This window comes from Paramormyrops kingsleyae, chromosome 17 (genome assembly GCF_048594095.1).
Source record: "Paramormyrops kingsleyae isolate MSU_618 chromosome 17, PKINGS_0.4, whole genome shotgun sequence".
NCBI lineage: Eukaryota > Metazoa > Chordata > Actinopteri > Osteoglossiformes > Mormyridae > Paramormyrops > Paramormyrops kingsleyae.
The window spans coordinates 17,443,171-17,461,308 of NC_132813.1; the positions used below are offsets into that span (position 1 = coordinate 17,443,171).

At 49.5% G+C, this 18,138-nt stretch overlaps 1 protein-coding gene across 1 annotated transcript in view; it reads left to right on the top strand.

Moving 5' to 3' along the window:
* LOC111860791 (calsyntenin-2-like) overlaps positions 1-18,138 on the top strand; it is a 134,332-nt gene that overhangs the window by 62,840 nt on the left and 53,354 nt on the right. The window contains exon 2 of the mRNA XM_072701449.1: positions 3,184-3,306. Coding sequence (XP_072557550.1) covers positions 3,184-3,306 — 123 coding nt within the window. The remainder of the gene's footprint in view (positions 1-3,183; positions 3,307-18,138) is intronic.

The following is an 18,138-nucleotide window of genomic DNA, read 5'->3' on the forward strand; positions in this document are numbered from 1 at the left end:
TTAAAAAGACCAGCGACATCAAATGAATGAACTGTTAGCAGGCAATCAGGGGATCAAAGTGTGCTGGGTGGCGCTCAAAAGGGACTGACCCCCATCTCGAACACCCCCAACCCCAACCCCAAGTACACAGTGTCCCAGCTGTGGCAGCAGCAGACCATGATGTGGAACAAAAAGAAATCAACAGTGTGCAGCCCCAACCTGGAGTTTCCCTTCATCTAAATCACCTGATAGGTTCTTCCATAAAGCAGTCAGGAACACAAATCAGCTGTGATTCAGCCTCTGTCATTTACATTCTATTTAGCCGATGCTTTTATCCGAAGAGACGTATATTTTTAGAGAGAGACACAGGAGCAATTGGGGTTAGGAGCCTTATTCAAGGGCTCAGCAGTGAAATCACCCTGACAAAAGTGGGATTTGAACCCACAACCACCTGATAGGACACGCAGCATTCTGAGACACATGCCACCTGCTGTCAGCAATCACACGTTGAGCATGTTATTACCCCACATCATGTGCCTTCCTCTGATCATTATGGGATGTGTGTCCTCATATTCCACTTCCCCAAAAGCAGCCGCGTGTGTGTGTGACCAAGGTCTGCTTACGCATCAGATGTAACGTAGGGATGGTGATATAAAACACAGCAGGTGAGAAAAGATTTAACAAGGCGATCTTCACAAATAGCGTGTGTTCATTAAGGTAAAGGAGATTTCTTGCAAGGGAGGAATTTTCATAGCCTTTTGAAGTAATAAAAGAAGCAGTTTTTTTCTCTTGTTATCTTTTTAATTATGTTCTCAGTATTTAAGCTGGATATTGTGCCACTCTAATCAGTGAAACTGTGTTTTTATAAACCTGAGATTCATCTGAAATGGTGACAGAGCAGCTGATTTGTGTTTCTATTCACCCATTCATCCATCCATCCGCCCCTGTTCATTTAAGCATGTATTCATCCTTGTGCGATTAAGTGAGGGTGCACTGGAAGGTGGATTCACGTCACTGTGATGAGGTGGGGTACTGACCGGCTGGTACACACGTGACTCCTTATTTCCATGGAAACCGAATCCCCTCTTTGCTCCTGACAGGAGAAGCTCACAGCCACTGTCTGATATTCAGGACCAGAACCACATCATGGACCCTGAGATGTTACGGACACACTCAGCTGACATTTCTGTCCCAATAGTCATAAAACTGAACTTTTCATTCAGTGACACCATTTAAGAATACAGTGTTACCTTGTGTTATGATAATTTAAATCATGCTCGTAGCAGAATCCACTGGCTGGAGACTTACTGATAAGATCTGAATCCAGTTCAGCACTGAATCCGTTTTATGCAAACGAACATGTACTTTGTATATCGCAGTTACTCATTCGCCTTTGTCAAGCCGAAGCTTTTATCCAAAGTGACATTAGATTAGACCTATACTTGCTGCTGAATGTAACTGTGCATAAACCGTTGCTGTAAGGTGCAGGGTGTTCAAATCACCCAAATCTGATAATAGCCAGGGATTGACATAACTTGTACGTAAGTACGGATTCACATTTAAAAGCGATGCGTGCAGCAATCGATTGTTGTAACAGCATGAATGCGTACGTATTTTATGTGCATTTCTGCCGATATAACAAGAAATTATCGTGCATTTTAACCTTTATATGCTAATTCGTACTTCATTTGCGGCATAGAGGTTCACAGAGGTCAAAGGTCATCTTCTCTCCTTGTACTCCCTGCTGATCATGTGGCATTCCTGACAAACATGCGCCTAGTGCCATAACGCGCATTCAAAACCGGGAATAAGAAACCATTTGGAGTACTTCATGCAGCGTAGGTATATATTGTACATCAGCGGATGTGCTCAGGTTATGAAAAACTGCATGTGAATTGGCAGCAAGGTTTCTCACGCAGGAATTTTAGAAAGGCACCTGGGCCAGATGCAGCTATCGCTGACAGGCGCGGGATTCTGCGGGAGGAGGCCTTCCGTCCATCTCACAGAGGGCGCTGTGCTGACAATATCAGCAGTAACAATGCAGCCCAGTCAGCCTCAAACACACCCCCAGCCCCCCCCCCGCAAGAAAGACAAGGCTGATTCAAAGCTTACCCAGCCCTCCCCCATACCTTAATGGCATAAAAGTTATCGTAATTAACCTAGGAGCTGATTAACGACAGCATGGGTCTCTTTGGCTGGGGGAAACACTAACCCTGTTTGTAAAACCCCCTCACTTTCCTAAACTTAATTTTAGTTATTCTGTTTTTGGAACTAAATCTTTGGCAGTGAAATGACTTTTTCTTTTAAACTTTTATATTGGAACCACATTTCTAAAGTACATGTTTAAATATTTCAGGAAATGTGTGCTTCACTTATGGTGCTGAGCTGTGAAATTTTATTTCAAGCGGGAGGTGGTGTACCGTCGCACAGCTGTATGGTAACTGGGTCAGAGTGGCATTAAGGAGGGACGTGATGATCTATAAAGCTGAACCCCCAGGGCACTTACTGGCATTAAGGAGTGAACAAGAGTGTCTCAAGAGTGCATGTAGGGGAGTACCTTTCTGGGGTACCTTTAGGGAGCAATTGATCTTTAAAAATTAAATACATGCAAACTATATGTGTTCCGTTGCATAAATAAGAGCCCAGAAACTGTCCCTCATTGTGGGCAGCTGTAGTATCACATGCTGATTCTGCTTGAAGGCCAGTGGCTCAGCTCGAGGTCAGTCACTCGCTTACTGTGCAGCCACTGCTCTCCGGCGCCCCCTGTAGGGGACTGTTTGGTGGTGCTTCCCCCTTCTGTTCCTTTCTGTTGAGGCTGACTGCATGTCTTGGGCCAAGTGTTTCTCCTTATGCAAGCGTGGAGTGGGGGGGGGGGGGCAGCCACGCCCACTTTCCACCGCGTTCTCCACACCGCAGAGACAGTGTGCATTGTCAGTGCCTCAATTGCGGCAATCGATCCGCTTCCTCCCTCCAAGGCGCATTTAAAGGATGGAAAAACGATCAGTGGGATGAATATATTTGGGAAAGACGGAAATAATGGAGAGCGTCCCAGGACGGGGGAGGGGGTGTGCCTATTATAGTAATCGCTATCGACTGTTCCATTTCTTTATTTATTTCAGTGAGGAACAAATCAAATGTGTTTAACGGAGCAGCCTGCGGCTAACTGGCATGTCTCTCTCTCTCTCTCTCTCTCTCTCCCTGCAGTGAACAAACACAAACCCTGGATTGAGACTTCTTACCACGGGGTGATCACAGAGAATGCAGACACCGTGCTGCTTGACCCCCCACTGGTGGCTCTGGATAAGGACGCCCCTGTGCCCTATGCAGGTGAGCGAGGGGTGCGGTGGGCGGGGAGGTTCTCATAATGGTTACAGACACAGGTGATTGAACTGCTTCACTGAGCTTGTGTTTCGGGTTACCTCTATGCTGCAGTATGGGGTCTTAGGTTATATGTATGCTACAGTATGGGGTCTCGGGTTACCTGTATCCTGCAGTATGGGGTCTTAGGTTACATGTATCCTGCAGTATGGGGTCTTAGGTTACCTCTATGCTGCAGTCAGCGGTGTAATTTCCTACCAGTTCTGAAGCTTGGGGTTTTGGCTTCCCCTACTCTGTTCTCTGGGGTCTTGGCTTACCTCTATGCTGTAGGATGGGGTCTTGGGATACCTCTATGCTGCAATCTGCGGTGTAATTTCCTACCAGTTCTGAAGCCTGGGGTTTTGGCTTCTCCTACTCTGTTCTCTGGGGTCTTGGCTTCTTCCCCCTCTGCTCTCTGGGGTCTTGGCTTCTTCCCAATCACTGTCCAGGGCCTTGGCTTCCCCCCATTCTGCAGTCCCGGGTCTGTCATGCCAATGACACGGCTGTTTTGTCAACTCCAGTCCTCTGTGTCTACCAGGCTGACTGATGCCTGTCCAAGCCCTCGTCCTCCGTGCGAAATCCCCCGATCTGGCGGCTCATGCCCTTCGCCCGTGGCCTGGCTCGGAGCCCTCCGCCTCTGCCGGCTTACTGGTTATTTCTGCCCCTTTCAAACAAAGTCTCATGGCACTCATTTGCTTTCCCTCCTGGGGGAGCCTGGACGACGTTATTCGTGATGTTTCCCGGGGAGGAAAAGCCATAGATGTAGCCCAAGTGACAGAAGGGTGATGTGCAGAGTCGGAGAGCCAGAGACAGTGTGGGATGACAGCTGGCCTCCCAGATAAACTCTCTGCAAAGTTACACAAAGTTCAGCTCTTCTGATGGGGGTCACGTTACCTTTTTCGCTCATACATCCTTCTGGTGATTAATTTGTCCGCTGTTTTCAACAAGCTCCTAGTAGTGAGAAAACAGACATAATCATGGCACAGTGAGTGTACAAATGAGGGACGGACTCGGATTAAACTTTCAGTGACCAGGACAGGTCTTTCGGCCCTGGGGTGGGGGGAGGGGGGGGGTATCCTCCATAGGTCCAAGACACTCCGAAATAAGATGAACATTTATTCAGAAAATGGCAAAACACTAAATCAGCTCTAAGATTACTATTGGTAGCAAACTGGTAATGGACCCTTTCAGCCACAGTATCCAACTATGTGCAATTATGCAATTTCTAAATCAATTGAAAATGTACTGTACTTGTATATGATAATCAGTGAGCTGATACAGTTGGCTGTTTAGTGAGCCACATTAGCAGTGTTATGATGTGAAGCACTGCACATCAATGTTTGCTTTGGAATGAGGTGCGTGCATAGTGCAAATTCTACTATCTTTTTTTTTTTTTTTTCAATTATGAACAGTGTGTTAATTGCTAAAAGCCCATTTTAAGGTTTTAGGCCATATGATGTACTGTGCTGGCTAGCTGGCTATTTTGCTCTCACCTACTGCGAATGACCCAAGGCAGTGTTGTAAAGTTTGCACTACAACTTTTAAATAAATTGGAAAATTTTCTGCACTCAATTAGCTTCTAGCTAACCCAGTGGGACGTAACGGTGTGTGGCAGTACTCCTGTGATTCGCTGCGGTGATTTTCCCTGCGCCAAAGCTCACGTTAATTTATAGCTAACCTGGTAGGAGGTACAGGTGTGTGCAGGCCTGCTGCGATTCGCTTTCCCTCGAAGGCCTGTCAGCTGCACAGAGAGGATCTGTGGAGGCAGCGTTCACACCTCATTAATTAACAACTGGGATTCATTTCCTCTGATGGCCTTGAATCGCCGGTGTCCATTGAGGGAAGCGTGTCACGCCACCGCAAGCTACAGTACATCCCCACAATATCACCACTCTCCCGTCACCATGGAAAACTGTATGCCCCCCCCCCCCCACAAAATTAGGCACCAAGAAGCAGTACAAAGCATATAAGCTGGGCCTGTGGGAGCTGCTATGTGAAACGCAGCTTTGATCCCGTTTTAGGCTGTTTGTTTGTCCCTCAGTGAGGGCAGTTTGTAAGTGAATTCAGGAGCTGAAGTGTCAACACTGAGGGGTCATTAGTTACTGAGGGCAACGTGAGGAGACTCCTGCTGGGGTTAGCAGTGGACATGGCACCGGACGGCACCTCCTCCTGGGGGAAGCGGGGGTCACGGGCATGGACCGAGCCTCCTCCTAGGGGGAGCAGTGGACATGGCACCGGACGGCACCTCCTCCTGGGGGAAGCGGGGGTCACGGGCATGGACCGAGCCTCCTCCTAGGGGGAGCAGTGGACATGGCACCGGACGGCACCTCCTCCTGGGGGAAGCGGGGGTCACGGGCATGGACCGAGCCTCCTCCTAGGGGGAGCAGTGGACATGGCACCGGACGGCACCTCCTCCTGGGGAAGCGGGGGTGACGGGCATGGACCGAGCCTCCTCCTAGGGGGAGCAGTGGACATGGCACCGGACGGCACCTCCTCCTGGGGAAGCGGGGGTCACGGGCATGGACCGAGCCTCCTCCTAGGGGGAGCAGTGGACATGGCACCGGACGGCACCTCCTCCTGGGGAAGCGGGGGTCACGGGCATGGACCGAGCCTCCTCCTAGGGGGAGCAGTGGACATGGCTGCAAATGGCGCCCCCTCCTGGGGGGGAGCGGTGGTCACGGATGGAGCCATAAATTACACGCAGCAGGAAATAAATCTGGCAGTTAGACAGGAGATCAGCCTTGTAAGGCTTCTAAAGTCCGAATGTCAAACCAATATTTAAGCGGAGCTGGGAGGAATCCGGCAGCCATGATGAGGGGGCTTTCCTGTGGCCCTGCGCTGCCTCGTCCTTCTCTGGTCGTCCTTGCTCTCTCCGTCTTCTCTTTCTGCATTTGCCATCTGGAGGTTTAATCTTCTCCTGATAGAATTCTCTAGCATCTGCCCGGCTGCTATGGCGGAAAGTACACCGGAACAATAAAATATACTTTAAAAATGCATGCAAAGAGTGATCCACAGACGGCTTGTCTAAAAAAACAGTTGATAGCGATCCTGCTATATCGCTCCCCACCAATCGCTGCCGTACATGCGACGAATGTAACATTCGACGCATGTCGCATGTGATGCTACGTTCTCCCAGGAAGCAGCAGGGTTAGGGTTACTGTCTCACAGAATTTGGGGCGGGGCGCCTCCTCTGGTGTGGGTAGGTCGCGTATGACTGTAAGATCTCTCTTGACTGGCGGTATCTCATTTAAATGGGGGGGCCTCCTTTTGACTGCAGGGCTTTCCTTTGACTTGGGGTGTCTCCTTTTGTCTCCTTTGACTGCCTGTGTCTCCCTGTTTGACGGTGACTCCCCCCCCCACCCCCCGCAGCCAGCTGGTGTCCCTTTAACCCGGTGCCTTTTCATTAGCCGCCTAGCTGAGCAATGACACCGTGCAGTTAAGCTCCTCTTGTCATCTCCTCCCCCTCTTTCCATCCTTCGTTCCCCAGAGTTTCGCTGCAGTTTAGCTTGGGGATTGGGCGTCTCCGCGACACACCATTAATCGCTATGGGAACGATGGGCCGCTCGCGTGAGAGACACCCACCTTGGCGGAAAATAACAATAAGTCTCGGGCTGAGGGCTGAAGGCTGCTTCCTTCGGTGAGCCCTGATCCTCCGTAATCAAATGACTGCACTGGATGCTTTTGTTTACCTGGAGTGCAGAGCGCTGTACGCCAAGGGCCCTGGGGGCCCCTGCCCCCACAGGACATGCCTCATCTTTATTGTTCTGGCTGATTGTATTTATTCTTTTTCCTGTAGCCGGTCGGCAGAAAAACAAACAGCTGAACGCGAATCGCAGGCTTCCTCACTGGAAGGTCAAATTAAAGACGGCAAAGCAGCGGCATCTATTCCCGCTAATGACATTACGCACCGCCGGCTTTTCCCGGCTGTGGGTTACGCGCTCGCTCCCGTTATCTCCTCTCTGGGGGAGGGCAAGGAGCCTGTGTGAATGTTTGCTCTATTCGTGATTTTGTTTGGTCGGGAGATTAATCGAGGCCAAGCTGAAAGCAGCGCTAGATTAATTCGAGATTGGATCTTAAGTGGGTTTTGTGGGGGGGTTGTGAGGGGGAACGTGGCGGGAGGGGGGAGGGCAGAACGCCTTGTAATCTGGAGAAACACAAACGCTGCTGCTCATCTATTTGTTTCCATTTTTTGGCTGTTGCTCTCTGCATGTTTATCAAAGACGGGCACCCTCATACGCCCCCCCCCATACACACACGTATTCCCCTTAAACTGCAGAGTGTTGCCGCGCCAAATGGCTTTACGAGAAGTGGAGAGAAAAGACAGACGGTCGGAATGGTGACCCGGGGCCGATCTGTAATTAACGACATTAAAAGTGTGGCTTTGAAGAAGGAGGACGGGCTTGGGGCCTGCCAAAAAGCGGGGGCTTGGAGAACAAGGCTGCCCCAGGAACCATCCGTTACTGACGTCAATGTTCAGCCTTGTACAGACACCTTCAAGGTTCGTAGAGCACTGACAGGTACTTAATGCCGTTTAATTATAGTGAGATTTATAATCTCTGGGGTCAGGGCAACAGAGATGGGGTATCAGTCCAGCAGGCGGGACAAACTTTACGGCAGGAGATGCTCGTCAGCGGTCCTGAAGCTGGGGGCGGATTAACTTATCTGAGGGCCTTAGGCTGACATCAGCATGGACGCTCAGGTGTGGTCGATCTAACTAAGCGTGCCATTTTTCCTGTGACGGGGCATGGCGGCCCTGAGCTACAGCCTAGGACCGCTTGCGCATTAATGCGTGCCTGCCTGCGGCGCAGGGTCATGCGGAACAGACCGGCAGACCAGACCCATGTCACCATGACGACGTGCTTTTGGACCTCACATGAGAGGAACTCATTCTGGCCGTCTGTTACTCTCTGGCTGATGTCCTCAAATGCTGAAAAAGTACTGAAAAGAAGCCCATTTGTCCGAAGGGAGCAGATCTCTGTGTAGCAGAAATAGCCAAGCCTGATGACTGGATGCCCTTCTGGCGGGAAGAAAATATACGGCTTTCTCCTTGTGGCCCGGAAGGTGGTGTTTGCAGGCCGCTCTTCATGGGGCTGGGAGGGGGGGGGGGGCATGCCCGGGCCTTACTTGTCGGTCAACTGAACAATGATTTTAGTTAAACAAGTAAAATACCTGGGCAGAAGAAAACAAATGGAGAGGAACTGTGGCCTTTCTAGAGCCTTTTAATTGAAGCCCGAAAATCCTTGCTAGCGAGCCGAAATTCCGCCTGCCTGCTAACCCTAAGAACTGCACGACGTCTGCAGCTGCATGCTGGGATTGATGTAGATGCTGTAGCTGCATGCATGTCCCCCTGGGCATCAGCACAATAAGGCCCCCCTTACATGTCCGATTTCTACACTCGCGCCGTCATTGTTCCTACTCTTGATTCGATTTTTGGAAAAATGTTCTTATTTCTGGCGCATTAAGCAATTTGGCTTCTCTAGTTTTTTTTTTTTTTTTTTTCTTTTTTCATTTTGATGCCCCACTAGACTCTAAGGTTCTAGCAAGATCCATTTTGACTCCGCAAATCCAATCAACCACCCACTTTATTTTCTGTAAGCAAGTGACTGCGAGCATCTGCCAATATTTGATATACTGCAGTCTTCGTCCAATTAGACTTTTTTATCTGGCTTATTCAAAGGCTCCTTTATGCACAGGGCCCTGGGGGCACTACCAGGTTGCCCGTATGGTAGATCGATTGATGCGGGTGGAGAGGGTGCATGCTGGGATTGATGTGGATGTTGCTGGTGCATGCTGGGATTGATGCAGGTGCTGTGGGTGCATGCTGGGATTGATGCAGGTGCTGTAGGTGCATGATGGGATTGATGTAGGTGCTGTAGGTGCACGCTGGGATTGATGCAGGTGCTGTAGGTGCATGCTGGGATTGATGCAGGTGCTGTAGGTGCATGCTGGGATTGCTGTGCTTGCAGGCCGGCCCTCGGCTCTCCACAGCTCTCATCTGCCCCCAGTACGCGGCCGTAATTTCCCTCCCACTGCACATATAAATAAGGAAAGTGCACATCATCTGGGTGGGGGGTGTTTCACATGGATGCGAGTGAGGCCTTTTCCCTGTGGGACGGCCATGTCTGTATGACGCAGGCAGTGATTTGTGGAATGTTGCTTTGCCAGATGCTGAGTCAGAGGCCAGCCTGGCTCTGGGAGGGGTGTGACCCCCCCTGCCTTTATGGCCCACCAGCTCTGACAGTTATGGGCCTGTTCTAAGTTGGCCTCAAAAATAAATCAAACTGCTGGAGGAGAGAAGCGATTTTCATACCCTGGTCCCCCCCCCCTGAAAGGACCTATCCCCGTCCTGCTTACTAATGGATACAGAGGTAACTGCAACTCACACTGGGTAACTTGGTAATAATTCAACAGACGTTCACTGGTTATAATTTGTATTTCTGCTAATTGGACCCTCTTTTTAATCAGCCAGCTGTTTTTATTAGCGAGTGGAGTATATGCTCACGGGTATGAAGGCTTGTTACTTTCGGGAGACGGGATGTGCTCCAATCCGCTGAATCGGTACATGTTTGTTTGGCCCTGCTGCCGTTTGCTCGGTGCGAACAGCCGCCGGCAGTTTCATTTAACAGGGAAATCGTTTCCATTTAACTGTAGCCTCTCCAGGGTCTATACTGGAATTGGGAGCTGCTTTATGGACAGACTGGTGCATCCAGGACTGGCCAGGCGAGTGGCTCTCAGCCTTGAAGGTGCGCAGGGTGTCTGGCGTGACTGTTTTGGGAGATACCTGTAGATGGTTGCCTGCAATCTGCACACAGCTCTCTCTTTTCTGGAAAGCCTAACAAACACCTTCTGACATCAGTCTGCTCTGTAGCACCGTGCTCTGTCTTCCACGGATTACTGGGTTTTTCCGAAGCAAGAAAAAAGAACAAACTTGAAAGATGGAAAATTGAATAAATAGATCACCGTAAATTGATTTGTTAAAGTCCTAAGAAGTAAGAAAAATGTTCCACCTAGACCGGAAGGTACCGGAAACACATCCATCATTCTGTTACGCTGTTCCTGCCTTGTCATGTTTTTTTTTTTTTTTTTATAACATTTTCATTCTCTGCTGCAGTAATGAACGTTTTGTACCCCCTCCCCCTCCCCCTCCCCCTCCCCGAGGTAAGACAGGCCACGATGAAGCCAACAGGGCTGCCTCTCAGAGTCTTGGCAAGTGGGAAACCGACGTGTGGGAGTTGCGGCCCTCCTCAGAGTGAGTGACGTGTCCCAGCGCTGGGGAAATTATGAAAAAAGTAAAGCAGAGGGAAACCATCAGAGGATTTACTCACTAGTGCCCCCCTCAGGCAATCTCCACAGCTTCCAGTTTACCTGTTTCCTATAAGGTGAGAGATTGGATTGGCCACCTGCTGCATCACCTCTGATTGGCACCATTGCCTTCTGCACCTCAGGGCAAGAGGCTCACTAGTGCCCACTTGTGTCCAGGGAGAATAATACAGCTCAGACTGATACCAGGCTGCACTGTCAGGCATTGGTGGCAGAAATGAGCAGAGGCTATTTTTAAATACATGTTTTGAGCAAGCAGGGTCAGGACAGCAACTGGAGTAATTGGGGTTAAGGGCCTTGTTTAAACGCCCCACAGTCAAATCACTTCTGTAGCCCAGGAATTTGAACCAATAACCTTCTGATCACAAGCTGGGAATTGTAACCCATTGAGCCACACACACCCTGACTCTCAACCAAGCATGTGCAGTCCATGCTGTAAGCAATGCATGCTGATTACCAGCAGACGGCAGTGAGCCATGATTTACAGGCAGATAGCTGCACTCAGGCACGGTCATCTCCTTCCTCTGTGGCTGTTACTGTATATTTGCACAGCAAAGCTTTATTTATATGCTAAAGCAAAGTGTTATAAAGCGTGATTTATTCCGTCTGGCTAATAGAAGCCCGATTGGACAGCTGGAGGCCAGCACCTGGCCCTCCTTGTGGAGCTGCGATACGCTTTTCCATGGCACTTTATCTTCTCCCATGATGCACTGGGGCATGTGGCCATTTTACTCAGGTCTGCAGTCACTCAGCCTCTCGTCCTTCATATCACACCCCAGACGGGTGTTTCTGCACCGAAAGAAAAGATTGCAATTTCAGCCCTCAGGCGGAGAAAAACATCAACCAGGCGGATACCATGCGCTGCCCCCCCCCCCCCACCCCCCCGCCCAACCCCTCGCTATCCAATTGCTGAGATCTGTGCCATTTCTGGAAAGCACTGGTTCCAAAGATTAAAAAAGGAATCTCCCTTCCAGGCGCGGTGTTCAGATAGATCCCCCCCCGCCTTCACGCCAGCTCCTGCCCCCCACCCACGGACAGAGGAAGCATGGGAGCCTCAGAAAAGATAGCAGAGCAGAGATGAGAGGTGGGAGAGGTGGGCCCCTCAAAGTGTAATGGTTTATTTGGACAGAGGAAAGCGAGCAGCCATTTTCCCGTCACTTAGCGCCTCTGTGGGGAGGAGCGGGTGTGTTGGCTGGGGGGGCCTTTCATCTCTGCGGGGGCTGGGGGTGAGCTGCTCCACAGGTATGGCTGTCCGCTCTCCCACCTTCAGATGGCTAAAAACCACACTCCACATGCAGCCTTCTCTGTAACAGGAAGAGGGGCTGAACAGCCCTCTCTGGCCTCTCTGCGCCTGCTGCCCATTTGCCGTGCCGGCGAGCAGCAATTTTCCCACCCGTTTGCTCCTGAAGCCATCGAGTATCATAAGTTGAGGACATTAGTGCCCTCGAAAGGGCAGGAAGGCTGGACCAGTAGCACAAAGTCAGAGAGCCTGAATATGCCGGGAAGATTGGGATGGGCAAGAAGGAAGATGAGACATAACAGCAGAGAAAAGCAGTGGGTTGGGGAAGAAGCAGTAAAGGCAGGTGCTTCTTGGTGTAAATATCATGTAATGGTGTCTCCATGTAAAAATCCAGGCCTGTTTATCTTTGTTCTGGAGCAAACATAGCTTTTTGTCTTACGGAATGCTGTATCAATTCCAGTACTGTGGTAAAAGCTGGTGTTTTGCAGTCGTGAGTTGCCTCACAGTGGTACAGTCTTTGGGAAATGGTCCCTAACCCGTTCATCTCACAGCGGTATGGCCCTTCAGAGACGATCCCTAACCCATATATCTCACAGTGGTACAGCCCTTTGGAGACAGTCCCTAACCCGTTCATCTCACAGCAGTACAGAGACGCTCCCTAACCCTCTCATTTGAGGCTGACACGGATAAATGAACATCGGCTAAATGCTTGCTTCCCCTCAACCGCTCCTACACGGAAGTCGCCTGAAGCATTTGTTATCGACAAGAGAAACGAGGCTTCGAAAGCCACAGAGGGTGGCATTTTCATATGCTGTCAATCAATGAGGAGGGTTTAACCCACTTGCTGTCAGTGTCTCCCCATTGGCTGAAAGTGGGCGGTGACTGGCAGTGCTGCGGTAACCCTGCTGAGATGTGTCACCGCTATCGCCGCCGCGTGACGCCGTCGCCGGCAGCGGCGCGCTTTGGAGTCACCGCGCAGACCTTTAAATAAGCAAGATACACCTGGATGAAATGAACTTATCTGATGTCGCCGCTGATGAACAGGACTCCTGCGGCACGTTAATCCAGCCTTGACACGATTAAATATTAAAATGAAAAAAATTCAATCCAAGACGCCTTACAGACCCGTCGTGCCTTTGAAAATAATTTAATGAGTTCAAAAGATACGAAGGACTTGAGGGGTCGTTTTAATAAGCTAACAGATTTAAAAAAGGTACAGCGATATCCACATTTTCTCAGAAGCTGCCAGTTCAAAGCAGTTCCTCTAAGAAGCAATTTAGAAGGGAGAAGATTAAATTAATTCTTAGGGGTTGGGGGGTTACTTCTGTCAAGAAATCTGATGCTCTCCCCCCACTGTGCGTCCAGCTGCTGTGTGCAGGATGTGTGACTGTGTATTATTTACCCCCCCATCTCCCTGCCCCCTCTTCTCATCACGCCATCTATACCTTCTGTTTGCTTTTAAACATTTTAAATTCTTTCTTGGCCATTAACTTCTAAAGATTCACATGGTGAATATTGGTTACTCCACATTACATGTGTGTGATATAGTTTTCTCGTTTTATCGCGCACAACCTGAGATTAATTTTCTGCAGAAGGTTTAACCCCATCCTGTCAGCAAGGTGGAAGGGGCACCGGGTGCAGAATATCACAGACACAAGACTGAATCACAATATCAGCAGCACACATCCCAGGTCACATGACAGGTCACATCCCAGGTCACATGACAGGTCACATCCCAGGTCACATGACAGGACACATTACACGTCTACTTTCCTTTGAACTTCCTGAAGGAAACTGTTTGCATATTAGTGTACAAAGTACCCATTTGTAATCAACCTGAGGACTCTACACTTTAAAGAGCAAAGAGAATTAGTAATACTGACTTGTCTCCTAATGTAGATGAGAGGCGTAAGTCGTCAGCTGACGAGGCACTGGGTGGATGCGTGCATGTTTAATGGTCCGTTCAGCTAGACACCCCCGGGAGTCGCTCCTTGGGCGGCTCTGCTCTCCGAACTTCGTATTTGTTTTCTCCGGCCCCAGGGAGCCGTCAATATCAGTGTTTCCTTTGTGTCTTTTTTGTGGAAACCTTCAGTTCTAAATCCTTATGAATGCTTAATGGTTTTTATAGTATAATAGTATTTTTACAGCGCAGTTTGTGTCTTGAACGTTCCCCTCAGCTATTAATATTATTATTCATCTTTTTGTTTTGTTCTGCTGTTTATTTTAGCATTTACATAAATTAATTTTAGGCTACGGGACATTAAGGCACATGGGAGTAGCAGCCTTGCTTCAAACCGCGGAATAACAAGCTCGCCGTCACACAGCATGCGGATGGGCAGCGCAGCCCGGTCGCGGCAGTGCTGCCGGAAGGTTCTTCGGGATCGCGGGCGACTGAAATGAGACTCTTGGGCATTTCAGTGTCACACTTTTTCCCGCCAGATTCACTGGGATGTTAAAAAATTCGGCAATTACAGTCAGGGGCTTTTAAGCTGATTCAGAGGATAGTACTGAGATCCAAGAATAACGATTCACAGCGAGTATCCAGCCAGAGAGAGGCACGGACGGGGTGGGGGGGTCACGGCCAGCCCCGAGCCCCGGAATGTGTGCTTACACTAAACACCACTTAACACTCTCCCGATTATTCAGGCCAAAAAAACAATTGCTTCATATTTTAGCAATTTGGCTCTGAAATGTCGGCAGCATAATTAATAGATATTTTTAGCAAACATTAGAGTCAAACTTTGAAATGTGTTTTGAGTACTTTAGGCTTTAATTAATGCGCTAAAGATGGCTTGCTGGGCCTGGTTTCATTAGCCCAGGATGCGGTACGAGGCCTCAGCTTGGGACAGGGTCATTGATTGGACCTCTGTGGGATTCGTCTAGGTGCCGGGACTGCAAGACTGAACCCTGACCTACCTACACTAAGCTAACTCACTTAGACAAAAATCATAGTTTTACTTCATGAAAAACATGTACACATCATTTTCTTTGACTGTCTTCTTTGACTTTTGCACAGTACTGTATGTATGCATGTGTGACTGCATACCCAGATGGATGGTAGGATTTCCTCATATATATATATATTTTTCCCCCCCCATATATTTCCTCATATACATTTGTGCACATGGCCAGAGAGGTCCAGATGAGAGCTGCAAAGTGAAACTGACAGAAATGTGGACAGGCAGAAATGTGGACAGGCAGAAATGTGGACAGGAGGAGGATGTTCACCCCGCTGTGTTTGGCAGTGTTGGGGGTGGGGGGACTACACAGGAGCAGACGGTGCAGGAAGGTGACGACCGGCTGCACCTTATGCTCACACTGTCATCGAAAGATCCAGCCATCAGTGACCTCCACACAGCAGCAGCCCCTCCCCCCAGACACTGCAAGCCCCACCCACTGGGTATCAGGGGTATGGTGCAAAGAGACAGAGAAAGGGGGACTTCCTGCAAGGGGATTTTAGACCCAACAGCAGGGGGCGCTGTGGGCAGCCAGCTTCATCTGGGGCACCCCCCCCCCCACACACACACACCCCACACATACACACACGCAGGGCCATTTGTGTGGGATTAAGCAGCTATATGTTTTATTCATTCATGCCTCAGGCTCAGCCGCATACATACATACATACATACTTACATACATTCATACATACATACATACACGTAGGATATGAAAATACGAAACACTCGGCAGTGGACAGGATGTCAGGGCTGGAAACCTACAGGGACGTTGTTTTCCTCCGAAATGTTAGCCTTGGAATTCAAAGTGGAATGCAAGAAAGGATTAGAGGTGAGTTTTCTGTGTGTTTACAGGCTGCCTTTTGGTGTCTATTCCAAGGCCATGGATTAACGCAAAACAATGCCGGTCAGAGCTCGGGGCTGAAAGACGCCCCCCGCTGACTCAGACGTGCATTACAGCGGATCCTTTTCAGAGTTGAGATACATCCTGGATTTCCCTGTCAGCTCATCCACCGTGCAGCCTTATCTACACACCAGAGGAGCTCATTTTCAGCCCTAGAGTCACCCCTGGGATCATATCAGAGTCACGATCGCGGTCACATGCAGGGCTAATTGGTTAAGCTAGCTATCGTTTCTGTAATGTCTCCATGTAATTATCGTTAATGTAATTTCCCCATGTTCTGTGGAATGTAAATCAAAGTCTAAATGAGCTCCTACCCGAGCGGCAACACTCAGGCGACCTGGTGGGTGTGGGGGGGGGGGGTCAATCCTGAAATAATGAGAACTCCCCCATCCATTCCTGGTCATAATAAGGAGTCTGTGCCAGTTAGTGGAGAAGGACTGTCCTGCCCATTAATTGCTTGTAGACAGTGAGGAAAGAGTCATTTTCTTCCTGCTTTCTGTCTAACAAAAGATTCTGGTAAATGATTATTCAGTTGTGTGACTGCCGATTAATAACAAAGTATAGTGGCCACCCCCCTCCCTACAGCTCACACACGCCCCCAAGGGCACTGATGGAGGGAGCGGTTCCCCTGACCGTGTGTCTAACACAGTCTCCTCATTCACACATCAGGTGGAGCTAATTAATATCCCTACAGTATAGGGGGATGAGAAGGAAAGAGCAGGAGTGAACAGGAGAGAGCAGGAGTGAACATGAAAGGGAGTGGGAGAGAGCAGGAATGAACAGGAGAGAGCAGGAATGAACAGAAAAGAGCAGGAAAGAGTAGGAGACAGTAGGAGTGAATAGGAGAGAGAGTGGAAGACAGCAGGAATTAACAGGAGAGAGCAGGAGTGAACAGGAAAGAGTAGGAGAGAGCAGGAGAAACAGGCCCTGCTCTTATGCCTTCGGATAAAGGCTTATTCTAAATTACTCATTTCAGTGGGTTAAAACACTAGTAAATTGCTCATGAACACCCCCTTCCATCTCTCTGTCACTAATACCCCATGGGTAATGTTTGGGCTGGAAGGGGGCATTTTCAGGCCCCTCAGGAATGCTCCCAGACCCCATTCCCCCTGTTCTCCTTCTACCCTTCATCCAGTCTAATTCCTAGGCCACCCAGATCCATACAGCGAGGCAGAACATGCCAGAACACACCATTTGATTTTCCCAGAAGGCCACCTATGGATTAATCCTCAGCCTGCTCCCAGCAGGTCGCTAATCCCATAAAATGTGACGGCTTTTTCCGCGGAGGTGGGCACTCTCTCCGCTCAGCGCCGGCCTGCCAGCTTACGGCCTGCTTTCAGAAGATGGATTTAAGTCGCCCGCTCGCGGATGACTTACAGAGCAATTCACGTCCGCTCGCCTGTTCTGTTTGTCGATGCTGCTGCCCCACTGACTGTGTGACAGCGCTATAACATCAAGGAGGGACAGGGACTCAAGAGAGGAAGGATGTCATTTGAGAAGCTCGTTATGAAATGCTGAGTGTTTTAAGTACATCCAAAGTAAAGATTTCAGAATGGAAAAAATATGGTATTAAAACCAAATCCAGTGTGTAATTTATGCCTCCTACTGGACATTCCTGACGGCGGTGGGGGGGGCTAAAAAAATTTGGAACATAATTGGATTGGTTTCGGTTGGGGGGCCAATAGGATATGCTTTCTTGGTGGCCAAAATCCCTAGCGGCACCCCCGTCCCTGAAAGCATCCCCCCCCCTTCATCAGCCTAGTCTGGGGACCCACCCTGGATGTGACAGGAAGCCTCCCAATGACACCAGGCACCTCCTCGCTGTGTTGAGATGGCGACGGTTGCCGTGACAATGCCCTTTCCCGTTGCCCCGGTCTCTTTGTAGCGGCAGAGGGGACACCGACTATGTGCTCAACTGCCCTGCCTGTGATCCCCGCTTTCATCTCTCTGGTCCATGAAGTTCCTCCATAAGGGGGGGCATATGGTCTTATGTACTGCCAGTACTAAGTCCCACCTCCGTCCCTTTTGCTCCCTGATTATGATGAACTGCTGGATCCTGTGGTGGACAGACTCTGCATTTCATGAGGTATTTCAGCAATTTCTTCCCACAGACTTTTCTTGCCTTGTGTCCATCCTCTCCGGCACAAAATGCTGGCAGCAGGACTGAGTCTTTAATTCCATATCCCACGTAGTTATCCTGGTCTCAGTGGGATCTCGGATGAAGGGAAATTTGAGGTTCAAAGGCACTAAAAATGAGTGTGTGCCATGGGGGTGGGGGGGGGGGGGACATCGGGGCCTGGGGTGTGTGAGTCAGTGGGGAACAGCACACATGTTTAAGAGTCATTGTTATTGTGATACTGTTTATTTGGATGAATAACTAT